The sequence below is a fragment of the Neofelis nebulosa genome, chromosome 9 (genome assembly GCF_028018385.1).
Source record: "Neofelis nebulosa isolate mNeoNeb1 chromosome 9, mNeoNeb1.pri, whole genome shotgun sequence".
Lineage (NCBI taxonomy): Eukaryota > Metazoa > Chordata > Mammalia > Carnivora > Felidae > Neofelis > Neofelis nebulosa.
Window position 1 is genome coordinate 118,847,832 of NC_080790.1, and position 25,144 is coordinate 118,872,975.

Consider the following 25,144-nt stretch of genomic DNA (forward strand, 5'->3'; position numbering starts at 1 on the left):
CCCCACACCAGCGGAGCCTGACTGGTGACCTTTTCATGTGAGTATGTTGGGACCATCTGATACGCCTCTTCTTTCAGACTGGGGAAAAAAGCCATACTTGGTTTGGTGGAAGGAAGCCCTCCCACGGGAATGGGCCGGGCAGCGGGGCCTTTGGGGGAAGTTGGGGGTAAGATCTCAGAACTGAAGATCCTGGATGTCCTTCTGCCAGTCTCACTAGGAAGGAAGGGACGGCCCAAATAAATCCCCCTCCCGTGACAATCAGGGGAGAGGGGGCCACCGTTCCCCCCGCATCTCCTCCGGGTGTCACGTCCCCAGCCCGCTCTGGGAAGTCGTACCGCCTCCCGCCCGTGAGTCAAGGCCAAATAAGGCCTCGCGAGTGCGCCGCCCTGCCCCGCCCCTCCGCGCACACATTCTTCTGCCTTGTAAGGCCGGTGCTGCCCCGCCCACCGAGCCCGGAGCCGGACCGACGGCCCGCGCCCCGCACTTGCTCAGCGCGGAGAGCGAGCACCTTCTTCGCACCAGGTGGGAGCTGCGGCCGCGGGGGGGCTAGGGTGGGCGATGTGAGGCCCCACGGACAGGGACGCCGAGGATCTCGGCAAGGACAACCGTCATGGGGCTGGGGCTGTGAGTTGCGGGTCAGACCGGACTCTGGCGGGGCTGGGCAGCAGGGAGACTGTTCTAGGCTCTGGGAGCCGGTGCTCCTTTGGTGAGGGAACACTGTCCAGGCCCTTCCCATTTGCAGTGGAGTTTCAGACGCCAAGCCCAGAGCTCTGGGGTGCCCAGAAGGGGAGGGAGTTGTGGTCACCTGTGTTCCCTGCCCCAGAAAACCCATGTGTGTCACAGACAGGCTCCTTGAGACCCCCTCCAGAGCATCCGTGTCCTCTCCCCTATCTCCTGGGGCAGGAGAGAGGGATGAGATAAGGGTAACCCCACCCCACACACACCAATGCTGTGTGAGAGCACTTGAGACTTCCATGCACTAGGCCATCTGTCCAACTGTCTGTGCCTGTTGGGTGGGAAGGGTCTGTCAAAGGGCTCTGGAGCCAGACTGGGACCTGGGCCAGGGGACCTCAATCCCTGCTGGTCCTCCCCAGCTTTCTAACTGCTCTGAGGAAGGAGTCAGATCACTCAGCCAGGGAGGAGGTGAATTTACTAGCAAGGCATCTGGCACCACCAGCCATAGGAACCAAGAGATAATGGGGGACACAGGCACCAGAAGGAGGGAGATGTCACCTAGTTGCAGCCAGTCCAAATACCAGTTAGATCTGATTCCCTAGGGTCTAGGACCCCCAGGAGCAGGTTCCAGGGCTAAGGGACTAGCCTGTCCCTGACCCCGTTTCCTCAACCAAGCCTATAAACCGCCTCTAGTCACACAGAGCCCTCAGCTGTAGTAGGCCCACCACCAGGAGCCTCTTAGGGTATGTGTTTCCTTCTGTGTTCAGTCATCAAGGGCACCAAGGGCTGGCCATTACCACCCACTGACCCAAGCCTAGCCCAAGCATCCTGGCTGCCTGTTGGGCTCTACCCCCCTCATGGGCACAACACTTCCCTTCTTGGGCAACTTGGGCATTAGTTCTTAAACTGCACAGTGGTGGGGGCGGGGCGGGGGGGGAACCTCACCCTGCTTCCCAAGATTGCTGGGATGGACAAACCCTAAGGCTCAGTGCTGGATAGATGAGGAAGGGGAAGCCACAGAGACAGAAGGGCCCAGCCAGTATCACAGCAGTGGGTGAGATCTCAGCCATTCCTACCTCTGGCCATGGCTTCCTCTCTCCTCCCGGCTCCATCTGCATAGATCTTTGCAGACAGGAGGGCCATGGCAACAGTGATGATAACCATCACAGCATCTCATGACTGGGCTACTTGTTGGCTTTCTATGGGTTCTGTGAGTCAAAGTTCCCAGAAAACAGAGGGCTTCAGGAAGGACTGGGCCCCTCAGAGCACTAAAGCCCTGCTGATGCCACCATCTCACTCCCGCCCAGCTAATGGGTGAGAAGGGCTTCTGTCTACCCACCCTGTACCCTGTGAGAAACACCCAGGGCCAGGTGTGTCAGTCCAGTGGAACACAGCAGCAGTCTGTCATTACTACAGATGGCTGTGGTCCTGGGGAAGGGCTGGGGCTGGCCAGGATCCCTGCTCAGCATTTAAGATCTCAAAGACCAAAGTCTGAGATGAGTGGAACAGGGGCATGGGATAGAGTCTGAGATGACTGGAACAGGGGCATGGGATAGAGGCCAACAGACAGCTTGAGGGGCATTCATAACCATACAACTTGGGGCTAAAAACAGGCAGAGAAGGCTTTCTGGAGGCAGGCCCTGGACCAAGGGCTCAGGGCAGAGGAGAGAGGCAGGCAGTGGTCCTAAGTACTGAGCCCCAGCTGCGGGGCACATAGCACTAGGTCTTCAGGGGCACAGTCCCCATGAGCCATGACAAGGGTTAAGGGAAAAAGCACTGTGCTTTGCCTCAGTTTCCCCATCTGTACAGTGGGAGAAGTAGACTGGCTGCAGTTGCCATCACAGCTTTAATTAAACAAGCATCTATTAGCCTATTAGTACATCAGGGGAGGGAGAGAGAGACCTCTAGGTGCTTACTGTCAAAGCAAGGGTCAGGGACCTGCTCCCCAAGGCGGTGTCTCAAGAACTAGGCTGGAAAAGGAAGGGCGTTCAGTGGGAGGGACTAAGGAGGAAAGTCTGAGGGTGTCTGGGGAACATCCAGAGGTCCAGCATGGCTGGGTCATGGATGGCAAGAGGGACACAGTGAGGGGTGCCATGCTCAGTCAGACAAGGGTTGGAGGGGTTCACACAGGACCCTGAATGCCAGGCTCAGGGGCCCAGACTTGTTCTGGAGTGAGGCAAGAACCTTCAAGGGCTTCAAGGTGAAGTGATAGGTGGTACAGGTCTGGATCTATATGGGATGGGAGAGACTAGCTAGAGGCTAGGAGGCCAGGTCTAAACAAGAGTGACAAGAAGCTGGGGCTCTCAGCCTGGGGAAGCCTCATGCCCCTATTAAGCACTGAGCAGTAAGAATAAGGAGTAGGGCCCAAATCAGGTCTATCATCCACCCAAGGGGCTGATCAAGTGTGGGCAAGTTGAGGGAGGGAACACTGCCCAGAGCATAGGCCTTCCAGAACATCCAGAACAGAGGGATAGGGAGGAGGAAGGAAGAGGAGGGGGAGGAGAGGACAAGAATGTCAAGAATGCAGGGCCACTGATCCAGCTCCATACTGCCAGGGGCAGAGGAGCTGGCAGGGAGCCTCACAACCTCCCACATTTCAACCCACCTTGTCACTTGGAGGGAGAGAGATGGAGAGTGTAAATGCTATTAAGGATTAAAAGAGATAAAGCAAGGACAGGTTGGCAACAAACCCAATCTTACCCAAACAGCCACAGCAAAAATAGCTTATTCTGTGCCTGGCACCATTCCAGTGGCTTCTCAGGCACTAAGTCAATGATTCCCTACTGCTGGGCATTCCTCATGTCCCCATTCCCAGATGAAGAAATTCACTGGGAGAGGTAGAGAAGTTGTTTATGATCACATAGAGCCCATGTCTGTCTGCTTTTGTGATGAGCTGGATGACAGGAGCCCCAAGCCTATGGGAGGCCTTGAATGCCAGGCCCAAGCACTGACAGCCCGTCTAGGGTAGGCAGGAAGAGTCTCTGGCCCAGGCTCATAAGCTCTTCCCCTGACACCCACTTCCTGCAGGGAAGCCCCACCCACCAGAAGCCAAGATGTCCAGCAAGCGAGCCAAGGCCAAAACCACCAAGAAGCGGCCACAGCGGGCCACATCTAATGTCTTTGCGATGTTTGACCAGTCCCAGATCCAGGAGTTTAAGGAGGCCTTCAATATGATTGACCAGAACCGAGATGGCTTCATTGACAAGGAGGACTTGCATGACATGCTGGCCTCGCTGGGTGAGCAGGGATGGGGGTGGGTGGGGTCTAAGCGGGCCCCGCAAGGGTTGCAACTGAGGCAGGCAGTGGGGCTGCTCGTTATAGAGTACGTCCCATGTAGTGACATGTGGTACCCACCCTGGAGAGCAGATGCCATTACTTTCTCCATTTAACAGACAGGGAAACTGAGGCACAGAGCAGTTCAACATTGGATCTGAACCCAGACAGGCTCACTCTAGAGCAGTGCTGCCTCAGGCAAATTTGTGGTAGGGGTGCCTGGTATCACTTCATTTAAAGCGAAGGATCAGCAACTAAAGAAAGTTTTAACTATACAGACTTTCCAGTGTACAGATGGGGAAACTGAAGCGAAGTGCCTCCCCTTGTTCAGAAGTCACCCATGTCAGGCTCTTAGAGCCTCTCTCACTCCAGTGACTTCCTCAGGAACCTAGTACAATTCACCACTGCTCAGATGGGGAAACTAACACCCAGAGGCCAAGCCTCCAGATACCACCTCCCTAGTCTGTGGCCCCGCCCTCACATCCCTCCCATGTGCTAGCCACAAACACTACTCTCAGCATCAGTTCCTGGCACCTCCTTCATCCAGGTGAGAGCGTCTAGGTCAGACACTGGCTGGGGAAGACAGGAAGCCTCTGGCAGTGGAGGAGGCAGCCTGTGGAGGTCAAGCCCCAAGCTCTGGGGAGAGACAGACCTGAGTTAGTCCCTGGCACTGCCCCTCACAGCTGGGCAGCCCTGCTCTGAGCCCATTTCCCTTCCTGTGCAATGGTGACTGTGGCCCTTGTATACACACATGCCCAGGGTGTCTGGGGAGAGGACTGGGCAACCCTGAGTTGGAGGGTTGTTGACATCAGACACTGCCCCCTCGTGGGCCATCTACCCAGAAAAACCTGCATTCCTATTTGTAGCTCATGTCAGTGGGCCACAGGTCAGTCCTGGCCTTCTGGTTAAGAACATCATCCTCCAGTTTAAAAATAAGAGCAGCAGATAATAAAATAAGAAGAAGCTGTGCATGTATCTTAACTCTCAAAGCAATCCTACTGGGTAGATGTGATTATCATTCCCACTTTATAAATGAGGAAACAGAGGTTCAGAGAGGGTAAATAATTTGCCTGAGATCACACAGCTACTACGTAGTACAGCTGGGATTTGAACCCAGCAGTTGATTTGAGTATGGGGCTGTGCCAATTGTTCTGTATGATTTTACAACCACTGGTGCTATTTCACAATTCTAAGACGCGGGGGAAACCAAGGCACAAAACTGGGATTCAGACTCCAGTCTTTGTGACACCACAGCTCACTGGTTTAACCATTTTCAACACTGTGCCTGGAATCTGTGGTCTAGCTGATTGGGTTCCAATGCTGGCTCCACTCCTTACTTGCTGTGTGATCTTGGATAAGTGGCCTCACCTCTGTGTTTCAGGTCCCACACCTGTGAAGTTGGGGTGAGTATGCTGACCTCACAGCATGATGAAAGTTAAAGCAGTCAGGCATGTGGGGCAGCAGACACCATGGGCAGTCAGCAAATGGTGACTCCTACACTTAAGAGGTCACGGATATTAGACCAGAGGTGGAAGCTGGCCAGGGCAGCCTGGAGAGCCCAGGGGAGGGAGCAGTCAGAAAGCGGGCTGCTCCAGCAAGATGCTGTGCAATTTACAAAATGTATTATCTCCTGCCTACGGGACTCAAACATGCCATGAAGGGAGGGGACAGGGAGGTGGGCGGGGACAGGGCAGTGACAGCAGGCACAAATGTCCCTCTGCCACAGGGAAGAACCCCACAGATGAGTACCTTGAGGGCATGATGAGCGAGGCCCCGGGGCCCATCAACTTCACCATGTTTCTCACCATGTTTGGGGAGAAGCTGAACGGCACAGATCCTGAGGATGTGATCCGAAATGCCTTCGCCTGCTTCGACGAGGAGGCCTCAGGTCAGCAGCCTCCAGGTGGAGGCCTAGACAGGGCCGGGTCTGAGCACTTCACCCAGGGTGCCCACGGGGTGCAGGTGGGGCTGGGCTGTGCTGGGACTTGTCCCCAAAGGCTAGAATGGAAATCCCGCATCTGCTGGTTTCCACGGCCAAACCATGCCCTGTCCTTGTTCTCTTCCCCCAAATGCTAGACCACAAGAGCCCACAACCACCAAGACATCCCACTTCTTGAGTTCACCTGTTGGCCCAGCACACTGCCCCCACTTTAGACTTTCCCAGAAACTAAATCATTCTAGGCCCTTCTGGCCAACAAGGTATAAAAACCAGCCCCCATCCTCAAATCTTCCAAAGGGATTGCGTCCCACAAATAGTTTGTCCCAGACACGGGCCAGGATGATGCTGGCAGTGGTGACTTCAGTCATTTCTCAGGGGCCACAGGCCCAAGTACATTCACATTTTCCTCACTACCTTCATAATCCCCTACCAGGGTGGCGGCATATTTTCATCCCCGATTTCCAGGTCAAACAGGCACAGAGAGGTTTAAGAACTTGCTCATGGTCACGCAGCCAGGAAGAAGGGGGAGGAACATGCAAACAGGCAGTGGAACTCTAGGGCTCATGCTCTTAAAGTGAGACATACCCAGCCCCCCATACTTACAGCCCCAAGTACCCTACAGAAACACACAGAACCCTCCCTCTGGGGCTCTGGGAAGCTTGAACTGGCTGGAGGCCAGAGCTGTGTCTTCTCCTGGTCCTTCCCCCACTACAAGGTCTGCAAGGACTGGGGTTCAGGGTAGGGGTATTGGGCATGTCCCAGCTTGAGTCTTTGTCTCACAGACCCTGGCCCTGCCCCCAGGTTTTATTCACGAGGACCACCTACGGGAGCTGCTCACCACCATGGGCGACCGCTTCACAGATGAAGAAGTGGATGAGATGTACCGAGAGGCACCCATTGATAAGAAAGGCAACTTCAACTATGTGGAGTTCACCCGCATCCTCAAGCATGGGGCCAAGGACAAGGACGACTAGGCTGCCCCAGGCCCCTATCCCACTCACCTGCTCCCCACCCTCACTGTACACCAGCTCCATGCCCGTGACCCCACAGGACCCTCTCAGGGGATCCTCCCTCTGAGGGGTTAGGGGCCCAGCTCACAGTGGAGGAACAGGCTGAGAGCATGCAGTGCCAGGCAGGGGGCACATAGCCAACATGAGGCAGGTGTTGCACTGTGACCCTCCGAAAGAGGACCGTCTCCTAGAGAGCTGGGCCTCATGGGCTTTTCCCCGCAGGACAAGCCCCGTGTCCTGTCTGGGACACAACTTCACATGCACCCCCATGTAAGACAAGACAGCTCTTTCCCAGCCACTGCCACAAACACAAACCTCACCAAGGTCCCTTCTCTGAGGACAGGATTCCAGACCCCTTCTTTGTGCCCTGCCCAGCCACCAGAACACAGCCCACCCCACCAGGAGTGTGATCCAGAAGATGCATGTAAACTGGATATTTAATCCAGGGGAGGCAGAATCTCTAATAGAAGTCTGAGCACTGCTTTGGGTCTGTGTGTCTGCTGCTGGGGTGAAATAAAGGAGCTCCTAATCCCTAAACACCCTCCTGCCCTCTCCTGTCCCCAGTGGCTGCCCAGACCCCTACCTTCCCCTGGCCAGGGAAAGACTCAGCTGAGACCAGACCAGAGTGGGGAGCAGACAGAGGTGCTGAGGGAAACAGTCCTTCTGGGAAGGAGAGGCCTGAGTGGGGAGGACCCACAGGAATCACCACAGATATCTCAGGGGCACCGGGAGGTCAGGGGTCAAGGTCGCCCAGTCTTCAGGACTATAGCCTGGATCACCAGGGACACCTCAATGTTCCTGGAAAGCCAGATGGTCCTGGAAGAACAGGAAGGCTTCGGGAACAGTGAGAAGAGTGCATCCCAGTAGCTCCGAGGTTAAGGTGGGAATGAATGGGTTTAAGGAATTCCCTGAGGTCAGCTCCAGGCAGCCACCAGGTGTGCTCTGGGCTGTGCCTTCTGCATCTGGAGGGTCAGTTCAGCCACAAGACCAGCTTTTTACATCCCACACGCACACAAGGTGAGCGAACCTGGGATCTCTGTTACACGTGAATGGTGGGGACACTGACAACAGTGCCTGGGGCTTAAGGAGCAGAAATACTGGTTGAATGAACAGATAGCCAAGAGAAGCAAGGACTGCCTGAGGCCACCCAGTGGATCTGGGACATAGGGAGGGCTGAATCCCAGCCTCTAGATCCTCCACAGGGCTCAGGCCTGGGCTAGACACATCCCACCTGACCCCAGCAAAGGTTGGGGAACAGCTGCTGGGCCTGGCTTGACCTGACGCCTCCCTAAAGATCACCCCCAGCCAGCCAGCCGCAGCACACAGCAAAAGTCTGAGATAAGAGCCAAGGGAGTGCTGAGCACTAAGAGGACTGTGTACTGGCCGAGGAGGGTCTAACTTCCCACAAACCTCTGCCCCACCTCAAGACCAGGCCCCTCCCAGTCAGGCCCTGGTCAGAGCTGACCATGAAACTACCCCTCTCTGGCCTCCAAATTGAGCCCCATGAGTCCCTGATCTCTACTCTGGATGCAGCCAGCTGCAAACAGTTTCTGACCAGGCCCACATACTGTGACAGACTCAGTGGACCATGCCTTTGACCCTGGCCCCAGATGGAGGGTCTTTAGCCTGACTACCTGCTCACTGCAGCTAGCCCCAAGGAAGGAGCAGGCTCTGGGCATCCTCCTGGGACTCCAGGGTCACAGGTCACTCTGTAGAGTCACTGGCACCAAAAGCCTTTCTGGAAGAAGGCAGGGATGTGGTTAGAAACAAGCTTCCTTGCACTCTGCCCCCCAGTTTGCATTCCTGTCACAAGCCTACTCCCCCTTCACCCCTAGAGAGGGAAAGATTCACACCTGGTGTAAGGGTACAGAACTCATCCACCCTCACTGGTTTCTGAGCTGGCCTGAGGCTGACCTGACAGGATCCAGAGGATGGGACAAGGTAAGTGTTCTGTGCGTGGAAAGGCAGGACCAGCAGGCGGGAGGAATGTGCAGGAGCAGAGCTAGGAGAGTATGGAAGCAGCCTGGACAAAGTCTGGGAGCAGGAATGCATGTAGCATATTCAGGAGCCAGGAAGAAGGCAGTTTTCCATTTATGAGCTAATTTATTAAAATATTAACACCTTTTTAGAAAAGCAGCAGCAGCTACTGTTTTATCTCTTACAGGCAACATTTACAGGTAACAGTGAAGCATGCCCAGAACTTTCAAAGTCTATCATAAACTCAGAAGCCACAAAGAAAAAGACTGGTGCATTTAAATCCATGAAAACTAGGGGCATCTGGCTGGCTCAGTCGTTAGAGCATGTGACTCTTGATCTCAGGGTTGTGAGTTTGAGCCCCATGTTGGGCGTAGAGATTACTTAAAAATAAAATAGGGGCACCTGGGTGGCTCAGTCAGCTAAGCGTCCCACTTCAGCTCAGGTCATGATCCTGTGGTCCATGGGTTCGAGCCCCACATCAGGCTCTGTGCTGACAGCTCAGAGCCTGAAGCTTGCTTCGGATTCTGTCTCTCCCTTTCTCTCTGCCCCTCCCCTGCTTGTACTCTTTCTCTCTCTCTCAAAAAAAAAAAAAAAAAAAAAAAACATTAAAAAATTTTTCTTAATAAAATACAATAAAATAAAATCTTTAAGGGGTGCCTGGGTCCGTTAAACATCCAACTCGGTTTCGGCTCAGATCATGATCCAAGAGTTGTGGGATCGAGCCCCGTGTTGGGTTCCATGCTAAGTGTGGAGCCTGCTTAAGATTCTCTCTCTCTTCCTACACCCCTCTCCCCAGCTTGCACACTCTAAAAAAAAAAAAAAAAAAATTATACCTTTTGGTGGGTTTAAATAAATAAAAGCTTTAAAATTTTTAATTTTGTGGTAAAATTATGTGGTATATTTATGTGGTAAAATACACATAAAGTTGGGGCGCCTGGGTGGCTCAGTCGGTTAAGCATCCAACTTTGGCTCTGGTCATGATCTCGCAGTTCAGGAGTTTAAGCCCCACATGTCTGCTGTCAACAGGGAGCCCACTTCGGATCCTCTGTCTGTCTGTCTGTCTCTCTTTCTCTCTCTCTCTCTGCCCCTTGCCCATTCTCTCTCTCAAAAATAAATACACATTAAAAAAAATACACATAGGGGCGCCTGTGTGGCTCAGTCGGTTGAGCGTCCGACTTCAGCTCAGGTCATGATCTCATGGTTCATGGGTTCGAGCCCCACGTCGGGCTCTGCGCTGACACTCGGAGCCTGGAGCCTGCTTCAGATTCTGTGTCTCCCTCTCTCTCTGCCCCACCCCTGCTCACACTCTGTCTCTCTCTTTCTCAAAAATAAATACACATTTAAAAAAATACACGTAGGGGCGCCTGTGTGGCTCAGTCGGTTGAGCGTCCAACTTCAGCTCAGGTCATGATCTCGTGGTTCGTGGGTTCGAGCCCTGCGTCGGACTCTGTGCTGACACTCGGAGCCTGGAGCCTGCTTCAGATTCTGTGTCTCCCTCTCTCTCTCTGCCCTCCCCCGCTTGCACTCTGTCTCTCTCTCAAAAATACATTAAAAAAATTTTTTTTAAATACACATAATGTTTACCATCTCAACCATTTGTTTTAGGTAAACTCTACCCCCAACGTGGGGCTCCCACTCAGGACCCCAAGATCAAGAGTTTCATGCTCCACAAACTAAGCTAGCCAGGAGCCCCCCATCTCAACCATTTTCGATTGTACAGTTCAGTAGCACATTCACACTATTGTGCAATCACGACCACCATCTACTTCCAGAACCTTTTCATCTTCCTCCAATGAAACTCTGTTCCCATAAAATACCAACTGCCCATTTCCCCTCCTCTCAGACTCTGGCAACCACTCTTGTGCTTTCTGTCTCTGAGTCTGACTGCTCTAGGTACCTCACATAAGTGGAATCACTGTATTGGTTTATTTCACTTCACATTAATAATCTCCTCAAGATTAATTTTCATTTTAGCATGAGTCAGACTGTCCTTTTTTAAAAAAATCTTTTTTAAATGTTTATTTATTTTTGAGAGAGAGACAGAGTATGTACGAGCGGGGGAGGTGCAGAAGGAGGGAGACACAGAATCTAAAACAGGCTCCCGGCTCTGAGCTGTAAGCACAGAGCCTGATGCAGGGCTCGAACTCATAAACTGTGAGACCATGACCTAAACCAAAGTGGGATGCTTAACTGAGCCACCCAGTGCCTCAGAATGTCCTTTTTCAAGGCTGAATAACATTCCATTGTACGTGCAGAACCACACAGAACCATTTTGCTTATCTATTCATCTGTTCAAGGATGCTTGAGGTGTTTCCACCTTTTCACTATTGTGAATGTGGCTGCTATGAATGTGAGTGCTGAGTAGGTTATTTTTACATATGTAGACAGCACCTACTATGTGCCAGGCACATTAAGCACTAGAGCTGTCAAAATGGAAAAATCACAGTTCTGATGCTAAAGGAGCTCACATGGTCATGGGGGAGACTGTCCAGAAACAAGACAGCTATGAGTAAGAGTTCAGTGTGACAGGATCACACAGTGACCCAAGGACATCGTAAGGGTAAGGGGATGAGGCAAGGATCCAGGAGAAAGTGTGAAATGGGGCATAAATCAGGCCAGGTTCAATCAGGAAAAGGAAACCACTGGTGCAAAAGCCTGAGGTCACAACTAAAGGGCCTGCAGCTCCTAAGAATGAGAAAAAGTCTGAGCTCTGGCTCTGTCCCCTACCAACCCAGTGACTCTAAAGAAGCAGAGGGAGGTTAAGGGAATTGTAAACACCACCCAAACACAAAGGATCCCATAGGACCATGGCTGGGCTCCAGTGGATGAAGTGGGGAGGTATCAAGGGAAGGAGGTATAAACAGCAACCCAAAGCAAAACTCAGGTTCTGGGAGGGTTGGAAGTCTTGGCTCTTTACCTGGAGCCTCAGGGTAACCCTGAGATGAAAGGTAGAAACCACCCGAGCCCCTAAGTATCCCTCTAGTAACAGGGAAGGAAGTAGCACTTGAAAAAGAACTGTGCCAGGGTGGAGCTAAGACTAACAAGAGGCAAAGAAGAATCCAAGAATTTATCCATATTATTAATAACTACACGTTAACAATTTTGAAAACTTAGAGGTTTGTGGGTGGCTGTTAAGCGTCTGACTCTTGATCTTGGCTCAGGTCGTGACCTCGCGGTCATAAGACTGAGCCCCACATCAGGCTCCATGCTGAGCATGGAGCCTATGTGAGATTCTCTCTCTCCCTCTCTCTCTCTCTGTGCCTCTCCCTATGCACATGTTCTCTCTCAAAATAAATAAACATTGAAAAAAAACAATTTTGAAAACTTAAACAAACTGAACAAATTCCTGAAATAGCAGAGCCTTAGAAGTAACTCAGAATGAAATAAAAGAGCAAAACATTAAAAACAGGAAAAAAGAGGGATGCCTGGGTGGCTCAGTCAGTTGAGCATCTGACTCGTGATTTTGGTTCAGGTCATGATCCCAGGGCCTTGGGATCAAGCTCCATGTCATGCTTCGTGCTGAGCATGGAGCCTGCTTAAGATTCTCTCTCTCTCCCTCTGCCCCTCACCTCCCCACACCCCCACCACTCATGTGCACACACTCTCTCTCTTAAATATAAAAATAAATCAATAAATAAAAATGTGAAAAAAAACAATAGCCAAATTATGGAAGCACAAGTACCCATCAATAATTGAATGGATTAAGAAGATGTGGTGTATATATATACAATGGAATATTATTCAGTCATAAGGAAGAAATCTTGCCATTTGCTATGCCATGAATGGAGCTCGAGAGTATATTACTAAGTGAAATAAGTCAGAGAAAAAACAAATACCACTGGTTTCCTCATATGTGGAATTTAAGAAACGAAACAAAGGAGTGAAGGGGGAAAAATGAGAGACAAACCAAGAAACAGACTCTTAATTACAGAGAACAAACTGAAGGGAGGTGGGCAGGAGGATGGGTGAAATACGTAAAGGAGATTAAGAGTACACTGAACATGATGAGCACTGAATAATGTATAGAACTGTTGAATCACTGTATTGTACACCTGAAACTAATATAACACTATTAACTATACTGAAATTAAAATTTTTGAAAATAAAAAAAAAAAAAAAGGAAAAGAAAGCCAAAGTTTTCTTCTAAGTATTGGTGAATTTGAAGCAGTGGTTAAAAATCTTCCCACAGGGGGACCTTGCTGGCTTAGTCAGTAGAGCATGAGACCCTTGGTCTTGGGGTTGTGAGTTCAAACCCCACGTTGGGTGTAGAGATTACTTAAAAATAAAATCTTTAAAAAAATAAAATCTTTGGGGTGCCTAGGTGGCTCAGTCAGTTAAGCATCTGACTCTGGATTTCATCTCAGGTCATGATCTCAAGGTCATGGGATCAAGACCCTCGTCAGGCTCTGCGCTGGGCATGAAGCCTGCTTAAGATTCTCCCTCTCCCTCTCCTTCTGTCCCTTTCCTGCTCACACTCACTCTCTCAAGAAAAAATACTTATTAAAAAAAATTACAAAAATAAATAAATAAAATAAAATCTTTCCACAAAGATGACACTGGGCCCAGATAATTTTATAGGGTATGAGCTACCAAACTTTCAAGGAACAGACCACCCTGGGCTTACACAGATTGTTTCAGCATCCCTATGATACCAAAAGCAGACAAAAATATTATCAGAAAAGGAAATAACAGGTCAGTTGCATTCATGAATATAGATACAAAGCTCTTATATAAATTATTAGCAAACCAAATCTAACAGTATATTTAAAAAAGGGAGGGGGAGGCCTGGGTGACTCAGTTGGCTAAGCATCTGACTTTGGCTTAGGTCATGATCGCGCAGTTCATGAGTTTGAGCCCCACGTCAGGCTCTGTACTGGAAGCTCAGAGCCTGGAGCCTGCTTTGAATTCTGTGTTTCACTTTCTCACTGCCCCTCCCCCACTTGTACTCTGTCTTTCTCTCAAAAATAAATAAAACATTTAAAGAAAAAAATTTTTTAAAGATAATAAATAATGACTTAGTTGGATTCGCCCCAGAAATTCAAGATGTTTTAATATTAGGAAAGTCATGAATGGGGGCACCTAGGTGGCTCAGTTGGTTGAGCATCTGGCTTTGGCTCAAGTCATGATCTCACAGTTTGTGGGTTCAGGCACAGTGTTGGGCTCTGTATTGACAGCTCAGAGCCTGGAGTCTGCATCGGCTTCTGTGTCTCCCTCTCTCTGCCCCTCTCCCACTTGTGTGCACGTGTGCGGGTGCGCTCTCTCTCTCAAAAAAAATAAAGATTAAAAAATTAATAAATTAGGGGCGCTTGGGTGGCTCAGTCAGTTAAGCATCTGACTTCAGCTCAGGTCATGATCTCACAGTCTGTGGGTTTGAGCCCCACATTGGGTTCTGCGCTGACAGCTTGGAGCCTGGAGCCTGCTTCGAATTCTGTGTCTCCCTCTCTCTCTGCCCCTCCCCCGCCCCCTCTCTCAAAAGTAAACATTAAAAAAAATCTTTTTAATAAATTAAATAAAATAAAAATGGGTAAAAGACATGAATAGATATTTCTCCAAAGAAGACAAACAGCCAGTAAGCAAATGCAAAGATGCTCAATATCATTAGGCATTAAGGAAATTAATGGCTATAATTTTAAAACCCCAGAAAATAACAAGTGTTGGGGAGAATGTAGAGAAATTAGAACACTCACACACTGTAGGAGGAAACTTAAGATGGTGCAACTGCATAGGAAAATAGTCCAGCAGTTCCTCAAAAGGTTAAACCAAGTTACTATACGACTCAGCAGTTCTGCTCCTAGGTATATACCCTAGACAATGAAAACATACATCCATGCAAAAACTTCTACACAAATGTTCATAGCAGCATTATTCAACACAGATAAAAAACAGACACAGTCCTGAAGTCCATCAACTGATGACAGGTAAGTAAATATGGTCTGTCCATGCACCAGAATGTTATTCAGCAATAAAAAGAATGAAGTTCTGATTCATGTTACAACATAGATACACCTCAAAAACACTATGCTAAGTCAAAAGTCCTTAACAAAAGACCACATATTGCATGATTCTATTTATATGAAATGTCACAAACTGGCAAATCTATACAGAATAAGGTGTATCAGTGTTGGCCTGTGGCTGGGGTGGGGAGGGCACAGATGGGGAGTGAAGTTGATTATGCTGATGGTTGCACAACTCTTTAAATATGTGAAAATTGGGGGCACCTCGGCGGCTCAGTCAGGATTGAGCATCCGACTCTTGATTTCACCTCAGGTTATGATTCCAGGGTTTTGGGACTGAGCCCCAAGTTGGGGCTCTGCTCTGGGTATGAAGCCTGCTTGAGAGTCTCTCTCTAAAATAAAAAAATTAATGGGGCACCTGGGTGGCTCAGTCGGTTGGGCGTCCAACTTCGGCTCAGGTCATAATCTCGTGGCCCGTGAGTTCGAGCCCCGCGTCGGGCTCTGGGCTGACCGCTCAGAGCCTGGAGCCTGTTTCAGATTCTGTGTCTCCCTCTCTCTCTGACCCTCTCCTGTTCATGCTCTGTCTCTCTCTCTCAAAAATAAATAAACGTTAAAAAAAAAAAAATTTTTTTTAAAGTAGCTACTGAATTTCATTTCTGTTATTAAAAAAATAAATAAAATAAAATAAAATAATTTTAAAAAAATTTTAAATTTATTAAAAATGTTTTTAAAAAATTTAGTTTAAATATGTTAGAATTAACTGAATTGTACACTTTAAATGGGAGAATTTTATGGTATGTAAATTATATAACAATAAAGCTGTTGAAATAGATAGTAACTGGGGCACCTGGGTGGCTCAGTCGGTTAAACATCCGACTTCAGCTCAGGTCACGATCTCGCTGTCCGTGAGTTCGAGCCCTGCATCGGGCTCTGGGCTGATGGCTCAGAGCCTGGAGCCTGCTTCGGATTCTGTGTCTCCCTCTCTCTCTGCCCCTCCCCCATTCATGCTCTGTCTCTCTCTGTCTCAAAAATAAATAAACGTTAAAAAAAATTAAAAAAAAAATAGATAGTAACTATTCCAAAAAAAAAAAAAATTCTCCTAAGGTTTTTGTAAGGTATTCTTTTCAAAGTCTAGTACATTTAAACTATTAGAACTTCTATTTCTTGGGGTGCCTTGGGTGACTCAGTCAACTGAGTGTCCAACTCTTGATCTCAGGGTCATGAGTTCAAGCCCCCACCAGTGCGAAAAACAAACAAAAAAACCCTTTATCTTCTGTAAATGTTTCTATTTCCTTCTATTCATATAAACCCCACTAGGTCTGATAAATCAATCAAAACATCCTTAAATTTAAGACATGTTACAATTTAACTTATTAACATACTACAAAGTAGGAAAATATTTCAGACTCCTACAGACACACTGAAACTTTCAGTTTTAGTTCTACAACCACAGCCATGTGCCAAAGTAAACCAAGAACACAAAAATCCACTGCCTCAATGAGCTGTTCTCCTTTCTTTCAAAGGCTTTTTTTTTTTTAATGTTTGTGTATTTTTGAGAGAGAGAGAGACATACAGACAGAGCATGAGTGAGGGATCGGCAGAGAGAGAGGGAGACAGAATCCAAAGCAGGCTCCAGGCTCTGAGCTGTCAGCACAGCTCGAACTCATGAACCATGAGATCATGACCTGACCTCATGAACCAGCAGGGCTCGAACTCATGAACCATGAGATCATGACCTGACCTCAAGTCAGAGGCTCAACCGACTGAGCCACCCAGGTGCCTGATGGGCTGTTCTCCTTTCGGTGCTTTCTTAATTCCTTCAACATTTTCTTAATTGACTTGAGCTTGCAAATAGGCAAGCAAACTATGAAAAAAGAAAATAGACTACTAACAAATGAGAGTTTCCCACATCTCCCACTGGACAAAGAACAGACCCCCACTGTCTTATAAAGAGATGAACAAATAGGGGCACCTGGGTGGCTCAGTCAGTTAAGCGTCCGATTCTTGATTTTGGCTCAGTTCATTATCTTTCATGGTTGTGAGATCGAGTCCCAAGTCAGACTCTGCACTGCCAACACGGAGCCTGCTTAAGATTTTCTCTCCCTCTAGGGGCACCTGGATGGCTCAGTCGGTTAAGCGCCTGACTTTGGCTCAGGTCATGATATCTCACCATTTATGGGTTTGAGCCCTACAGTGGGCTCTGTGCTGACAGCTCAGAGCCCGGTGCCTGCTTCAGATTCTGTGTCTTCCTCTCTCTCTGACCCTCCCGGGCTCCTACCCTTCCTCTCTCTCTGACCCTCCCCTGCTATCTCAAAAATAAAGAAACATTAAAAAAATTTTTTTAATAAAATTAAAAAAAAAAAAAGATTCTCTCTCCCTCTCTCTGCCCCTCGCCCTCTCACACATAGGTGGTCTCTCTCAGAAAAAAGAGATCAACAAATAGACCATAAAACCAACTGTTAATTACTCCTGCCAACAATGGGAAATAGTTTGGACAAGAACTAAAACCAAAACACAGAGTCTGAAAACAAAACAAGAAGGGAAGAAAGAAAAAGACAGAGGGGTGGTATGGGGGTGGGCAGGGAACAGTCGGTGATATAGTTTTATCGATGGTTAAAACCCATGAGACCTCCATCACAGACAACAGTGTAATTGGCTCTGGCAAGTTAAGTCCATTGAGCATCCCAATGGGATGTCCTCCAAAACTCCAGGTGCAATGTACAAGGAATTAGACATGACTCTCTGGCATTCTACAAAATACATGATCAGTACTCTTCAAAAGTGTCAAGGTTATCAGAAACAAATTGACAAATCTGGAAACAATCCAAATATCCTTCAAATGATAAACAAAATGAAGTACATTTATCCAATGAATGCTATTCATCAATAAGAAGGAACCAACCACCTACCAATACACAACATGGGTCAATCTCAACAGCATTATGCTAAAAAAAAAAAAAAAAAAAAGAAGAAGAAGTAGATTCAGAGGCCATATATGGCAAAACTATAGGACAGGGGCAAGGAGTGGGAAGAGAGACTATATGGGGGCATGAGGGAATTCTGGAGGATGACGGAACCACTCTGAATCATGATTATGGTGGTGATCACATGGTTGTATATGTTACAACTCATTTTTTTAAAGGGTGAGTTTTTACTATATTAAAATGAAACAAAGAATATCTAACGTATTATAAAAAAACATAATAGGAAAATGGGCAAAGCATATAAACAGGAGACTCACAAAAGGTAAACGTCAGCTAACAAGTAGAATAGAACGACCTCACTGGTGTTGAGAAAGCAAATCAGAAACAGGCCACTTTAAACTCATCAGATTGCCAAACATTAGAGCGAGACATAATACCAAACATTAGCAAAGATAGAGAGAGGGAGGCTTCTCATATACCAGGTGGTGGGGGGCAGGCTGGGGCACTCATGCAGGAGGACACCTGCCTGTACCTGGAAACAAGTAAACCCATCGTGGCTCAGCAACTCCACTGAGAAATGTGTGCCAAGACCCAGGAGGGGCAAGACAAGATGTCGCCTGAAGCAGCCTTGATGAGAGCAGGGTGCTGGGAGAACCTACGTGTCTGTCACGAGGAGAGTGGATAGTGAAACATGACGAGTACATGCTACACAACACCAGGCAGTATTACCGAGCAATGAACTAAATCAACATTCACGCATCAACATGGGTAGATATTAAAAATGCTGTGGCGGGTGGGGGGAGGACAGAATGAGAGCTACTGTCCAATAACTTTAGCATAATATATTTTTTAAGATCTTTTCTTTTATTATTATTTTTTTAATTTACATCTAAGTTAGTTAGCATATAGTGCAACGATGATTTCAGGAGATTTTTAATGCCTCTTACCCATTTAGCCCATCCCCCCTCCCATATCCCCTCCAGTAACCCCCTGTTCTCCATATTTAAGAGTCTCTTATGTTTCGTCCCCCTCCTTGTTTTTATATTATTTTTGCTTCCCTTCCCTTATGTTCATCTGTTTTGTATCTTAAAGTCCTCATATGAGTGAAATCATATGATATTTGTCTTTCTCTGACTAATCTCACTTAGCATAACACCCTCTAGTTCCATCCACATAGTTGCAAATGGCAGGATTTCATTCTTTTTGATTGCCGAGTAATCCTCCATTGTATATATATACCACATCTTCTTTATCCATTCATCCATCGATGGACATTTGGGCTCTTTCCATACTTTAGCTATTTCCGATAGTGCTGCTATGAACATTGGGGTGCATGTGCCCCTTCGAAACAGCATACCCATATCCCTTGGGTAAATACCTAGTAGTACAATTGCTGGGTCGTAGGGTAGTTCTATTTTTAATTTTTTGAGGAATCGCCAGACTGTTTTCCAGAGTGGCTGTACCAGTTTGCATTCCCACCAGCAATGCAAATGAAATCCTCTCTCTCTGCATCCTCGCCAACATCTATTGTTGTTGCCTGAGTTGTTAATGTTAGCCATTCTGACAGGTGTGAGGTGGTATCTCATTGTGGTTTTGATTTGTATTTCCCAGATGATGAGTGATGAGCATTTTTTCATGTGTTGGTTGGCCATCTAGATGTCCTCTTTGGAGAAGTGTCTATTCATGTCTTTTGACCATTTCTTCACTGGATTATTTGGTTTTGGGGTGTTGAGTTTGATAAGTTCTTTATAGATTTTGGGTACCAACCCTTTATCTGATAGGTCATTCGCAAATATCTTCTCTTATTCCGTCGGTTGCCTTTTAGTTTTGCTGATTGTTTCCTTCGCTGTGCAAAAGCTTTTTATTTTGATGAGGTCCCAATAGTTCAGTTTTGCTTTTGTTTCCCTTGTGTGAACTCGTAAGCTGTGAGATCATGACCTGAGCCAAAGTCAGATGCTCAACTGACTGAGCCATCCGGGCACCCCACAATTTTATTTATTTATTTTTACTAATTTATTTTCAAGTTAGTTAACATACAGTATAGACTTTTTTTTTTAAGTAATCTCGACATCCAATGTGGGGCTCAAACTCACAACCTCGAGATCAAGAGTCACACACTCCATCGACAGAGCCAGCCAGGCACCCCTTACATGAAATATTAAACCATGCAAGGGGTTTTAAAACCAGCATAGGATTGTTCAAGGGACTGTTCATACATTATTCAAGGATCCAAAGAAAACATTTTAGACTGGATTTATATAGTAGGGGAGGGGCACAGGAGTGGGCACTAGGAGATCAACAGGAGACTGGGTGCCGGACACCAACAAGCATCTATTCCAAGCCTGTTACAGGAAGTGCCAGGTGCTGGGCAACTCTACGGTGCAGAAAGCAGGGCACCACGGGCCAAGGGAGACAATAACAACAAAAACAGTCATTACAAACTCAAGTAAGCTGGATGTAGGAAACTTAACATGGGTAAGAGGGACAGGAGACCAGTCCAGAGTGATCAGGGACAGCCTTCCTGAGGAGGTGACGCTTAAGCTGAAATCAGGAGAAATAGCAAGGGTGAAAAAACAAACAAAACCCTCTAAGTGGAAACGAACATGGCACAAGGTGGAGTGAGTGACACTGAGACTGGTGGGAGGTAAGAAGTAGGCAGGGGCCAAGTGATGCCTTGAGAGCCCTGTAGACCCTGGGGAGTCTGGGCAGGACTCTAAAGTGCTGTGGAAACCACCTGAAGGTTTCAGGCAGGGACAAGTGTTTACAGAGCACTTACTATGGGCTATGTGCCAAGCCCTGTGTTATACATGGATAATCACGTTTTATTCTATACAACTCCCCCCAAAAGAGAGGTTGTTATTAACCCAATTCACACCCTAAGGAAACTGAGACAGGAAAAGGTTAAATTACCTATTTGGGGCAAGGTCATATAACTAGTTAGAGAAAGACCCACACTCAATCACTGTTATAGGATGTTGTTCAATGAAATAATAACCTATACTTAATGAGCAATTGCAATGCACCAGGCAATCTGATGCGAGGGCCCCTGCGCTTCCTATGCCACTGACCAAGAAAGGGATCTTTTTAAGAATTCCTCTGGCTGTAAAATCATATGGGAAAATCCCAGTCCCTCTCTGTGCCTCAGTGTCCTCATGCATAAAATGGAAAGGCTGGACTTCTATCACGGAACATGACAGCTAACGGGGTCTTCAGTATCCCAGCTGTGGACCAGAGAAGGGCAGTGGCAAGCACAAGGTCACTCAGCTGATTCAGACAGAATTACTTAGAATGTCCAGCTCAGTCTGCTTTCCTGATGTCAGCTGCCTCTTGAGGCCCCCTAAAGTCCCTCCAATTCTAAGATGTTAGGATCCCACCTTCAGGTGCCAGCAACCCAGGCCCATGGAGCCCTTGAGAGCATCTGGCTGGCTCTTGGGCACCCAGGCTGAACAATCCTTTCTGCAGAGCTAACACAGAAGGCAGCAGTAACCAGAGGCAACCAAAAGGGATATCACCCAGATGACCTTCCCCCTCACCACACCCCTGCCTCACCCTCACATACAGCCACCGAGCTGCTTGGGCAGACCACTGGTCTCCGTTTCCACCACATCTGCCAAATAAATGAAAACAGAACCAGCCTCATCAGTCATTGTGAAGCTGGCAGTTACTTTACATAATCACCTAACGTGGGACCTAACTCTATTAACTTGTAGAAATTACCAGCATCTCTCCCCTGGCTAGAAATTAACTTCCCAGAAGGGTTAAGATAGACTTTCCCTGGAACTTGGTCTTATCTTCATCCCCAGAACACTTACAGAAGGCCTACTGTGTGTACAAAATCCTGTAGAGTGGATTGGGGGTAGGGGGGTGGGGGGTCATGCTAGAACCTTATTTATGTATCAAAATAAATCTGAGGAAATAAATGTATAGAAATCAAACATTAAAACAATGCATACAGGGGCGCCTGGGTGGCGTAGTCGGTTAAGCGTCCGACTTCAGCCAGGTCACGATCTCGCGGTCCGTGAGTTCGAGCCCTGCGTCAGGCTCTGGGCTGATGGCTCGGAGCCTGGAGCCTGTTTCCGATTCTGTGTCTCCCTCTCTCTCTGCCCCTCCCCCGTTCATGCTCTGTCTCTCTCTGTCCCAAAAATAAATAAAAAACGTTGAAAAAAAAAAAAAATTTAAAACAATGCATACAATTCTTCCCCCATGCCCCCCCCCCTTTTACAAATGAAGCTCTGGGGGACCGAGATCATCCTGAATAGGAACCAAAGGTAAGACCTGAGGTTAAGTTATGGTGCTAATAGCTGAATGTAACCTGTTTATTGGCTCATAAGATACACAAGTACATACGATGCACCCTGACTTTACTTGGAAAGGTTCTGGGAAAACCATTTTGAGGTCAGAGGTAACACAGTAGAGGAGTCAGGAGAACAAAATTAGGTTGCAATCCTGGTTCTGCCATTTATTAGCTGTATGAACTCGAGCATGTTATTGAATCTTTCTGAGGCTCAATTTCTCAGCTATAAAATGGAGATAATAACTTGCACATGAAAGAGTTGTTACAAGGATTAAATAAGTTTATAAAGTACATGGGACAGTACCTGGTACATAGAAAGCTCTATTTTTTTTAAGTTATTACACAAAATGAATTTTAAAATACACATATTGAATGTGACTTTAAAGTGTTTTTATAGGAAAAAACACTGGTTATATGAATACAGTTCAGAGGATTCTCTCAGCAATACCGAAGCTCTGCAAAGGACAGAAATTCCAAAAGCCGGGGCACCTGGGTGGCTCAGGCAGTTAAGCATCTGACTTCAGCTCAGGTCAAGAGCTCATAGTTCATGAGTTCGAGCCCCATGTCGGGCTCCCTGCTGTCAGCATGGAGTCTGCTTCAGATCCTCTGTCTCCCTCTCTCTCTGCCTCTCCCCCACTCACACTCTCTTCTAAAAATTAAGAAATAAACATGTTTTTAAAATCCCAGCGCACCTGGGTGGCTCAGTCAGTTAAGTGTCCAACTTCAGCTTAGGTCATCATCTCATGGTTTATGGGTTCAAGCCCCATGTTGGGCTCTGTGCTGACAGCTCAGGCCCTGGAATTTGCTTTTAGATTCTGTCTCTCTGTCCCTCTGCCCCTCCCCAGCCCCAGCTTGTGCTCTGTCTCTGTCTTGCTCTCTCAAAAATAAATGTTAAAAAATTTTTTTTTACTATACAGTTTTTTTTTAGTGTTTATTTACTTTTGAGAGAGAGAGAGAGAGCACTAGCGGGGAAAAGGCAGAGAAAGAGGGAGACGCAGAGGCAGGCTCCAGGCTCTGAACTGTCAGCACAGAGCCCAATATGGGGCTCCAACCCACAAACTGTGAGATCATGACCTGAGCCAAAGTCAGAGGCTTAACTGACCGAGCCACCCAGGTGCCCCCGCCCCCCAAATTTTTTTAATAAAATAAAAAATAAAATTTTTAAATCCCAAAAACTAAGAAAAAATGCCATCAATGAATAGTGATACATCGTAACAAAATACACTATTCCATATGTACAATGGTGCAAAAGGGAATACAAGGACTGCATCCAAGTGAATAGAAGCAAGCCATAATGCAAAAATGTACTGAAGGAACTGCTACCTGGTACCTATGCAAAAGTAAACAGATCAGCAAAATCTGGCACAAAGCCGCAAAACCCATCCTTGCTGGATGTTGTGTGTTGTCACACATCCCACCAGGGGTCGCCCAAGGTCATCCAGAGAATTTGGGACAGAGAATTCAACTCCCAGCCCAATCTGCTTCCTGGGATACCAGCTGCCTGTAAACCTGCCAAGTGCCTCCCTTACTAAGATGCGCATGGGGCTGGTGGCGGCCCCAGGCCCACTGAACCCTCAGGAGCTTCTTTAGCGTGGGGTGACCAGGAGCCACACTTTGCAGCACCTCCTCCCGTGGACAACACAGGCACATTACATGGCAGCGGGAAAAAATTACAAAGGGGAAAGGGGGACAAATAGGTTATTATTATCCCCATTTTACAAGTGAGGAAATTGAGGCTGAAAAGGTTAAGCAAACTGCCCTGGGTCACACTGTTACAGAACTTCAGAACCAGAATTCACACCCAGGTGGGTCAGACCCTTGTCACTTGGTTACTAATCCCCCACCCTTTGATGGACTTGGGAGAAGAGACAAATCCAAAAGGAGACTGTATGAAGGAGGGGTCATGAAGGGATGGCTACTTCCTCCCCCAAGGTCACTCTGTGCCTTCCCTAACTTGTCCAAGAAGACTGAGCCATGAGCCATGACACTGGAGGATGGGGTCAAGGCCTTTTCTCGGCTTCCCATCCTAACAGAATCCCAGAGCTGCAGGGTAAGTTTATTTACCCCGCCAGGGCCCCCGACAACTCCAAAGGCTCATCTTTAGTGCTCAAGGACTCAATTTCCTCCCCCCAGGTCTCCTGGGTTTCCTGGCTTCTCCTCAAACCCTGTCAATTCTACACTTAGAACCGTACTCAAGTCCCTACACTGTCCACTGCTCCCATCCTGGCCTGTAGCCCCCTTCTCAGGACTCTGGACATCATGTGGACAACTCTGTCTTTTGTTCTCATTTTTAAGAACTGAAGTAAAATTTACATATAGAAAAATGCATACATTTTAAGCGTACCATTTCACAAACTGCCCCCGTCTCTTAACCAGCCTTCCTGATTCTCCCCGACCTACCTGTCATCCATCCTCCACAGGGCAGTTTAGGGTTGTTCTTTCCTGGTATATCTAACCATGTCACGGCCCTGGCCAAAAACCTCAAGCAGCTTACCCTGCTCTAAGGATAGAGACCCACAAAAACAGAATAGAAACACTCCTTGCCTTTGAAAGGGAAAAATACAATGCCAGGTATAAACCCACCCTTAAGAAAGCAACTCACTTCAGTTAAAAAGAAACTGTTAGGCACAAGGTACATGGACCTTAAAGGATTTTGTTTATCCAGATCTTAAACTGTAAAATGTCTCCATCTGGGATGATGAGAAGGTAAATTTACAACCCAGTGAACAAAGAGCACAGTTTAACTGTGTATGTAAGATGCTGGTCAGCTTAAATTTAACCTATGAGTAAATTTAACCATTTGTTGCATGTTTCCCTTTATTATTGCTTTGTCTGTGTCCCATTATCTTCCCTTTTTAATAAAATATACCCACTTTAAGTGCAAAATGAAACTAATGTTGGCAAGCATGTCTTTACTCCCCTTTTTGGTCCAGCCCTTCTCCCCACCTCATAGTCCTCATCGGTCTACCATTGATCTACTTCTTATAGATTCCTTTCTCTTTTCTAGAGTTTTATATGACCTCTTCATATAATATTCACTTTTGTGTCTGGCTTCTTTCACTTGGCCTATTTGTGAGATTCATTCCTGTGAATGCATG

General features: G+C 47.4%; 1 protein-coding gene and 1 long non-coding RNA gene across 2 annotated transcripts in view; one reads left to right on the plus strand and one right to left on the minus strand.

Annotated features, from left to right (window-relative positions):
* Positions 1–25,144, minus strand: part of LOC131485715 (uncharacterized) — a 48,944-nt gene that overhangs the window by 12,733 nt on the left and 11,067 nt on the right. The window lies entirely within an intron of this gene.
* Positions 379–7,378, plus strand: MYL9 (myosin light chain 9). Its single transcript, XM_058685521.1, has 4 exons — positions 379–522; positions 3,703–3,912; positions 5,675–5,836; positions 6,689–7,378. The coding sequence occupies exons 2-4, from the start codon at positions 3,729–3,731 to the stop codon at positions 6,859–6,861; spliced, it is 519 nt and encodes a 172-aa protein (XP_058541504.1). The 5' UTR covers positions 379–522; positions 3,703–3,728; the 3' UTR covers positions 6,862–7,378.

Bases quoted from the DNA above. Each gene is read 5' to 3' on its own strand.
- MYL9 (XM_058685521.1), top strand. From the start codon at position 3,729: ATGTCCAGCAAGCGAGCCAAGGCCAAAACCACCAAGAAGCGGCCACAG. The intron at 3,913-5,674 runs GTGAGCAGGGAT...CCTCTGCCACAG, and splicing joins TGACATGCTGGCCTCGCTGG to GGAAGAACCCCACAGATGAG. The intron at 5,837-6,688 runs GTCAGCAGCCTC...CCCTGCCCCCAG, and splicing joins CTTCGACGAGGAGGCCTCAG to GTTTTATTCACGAGGACCAC.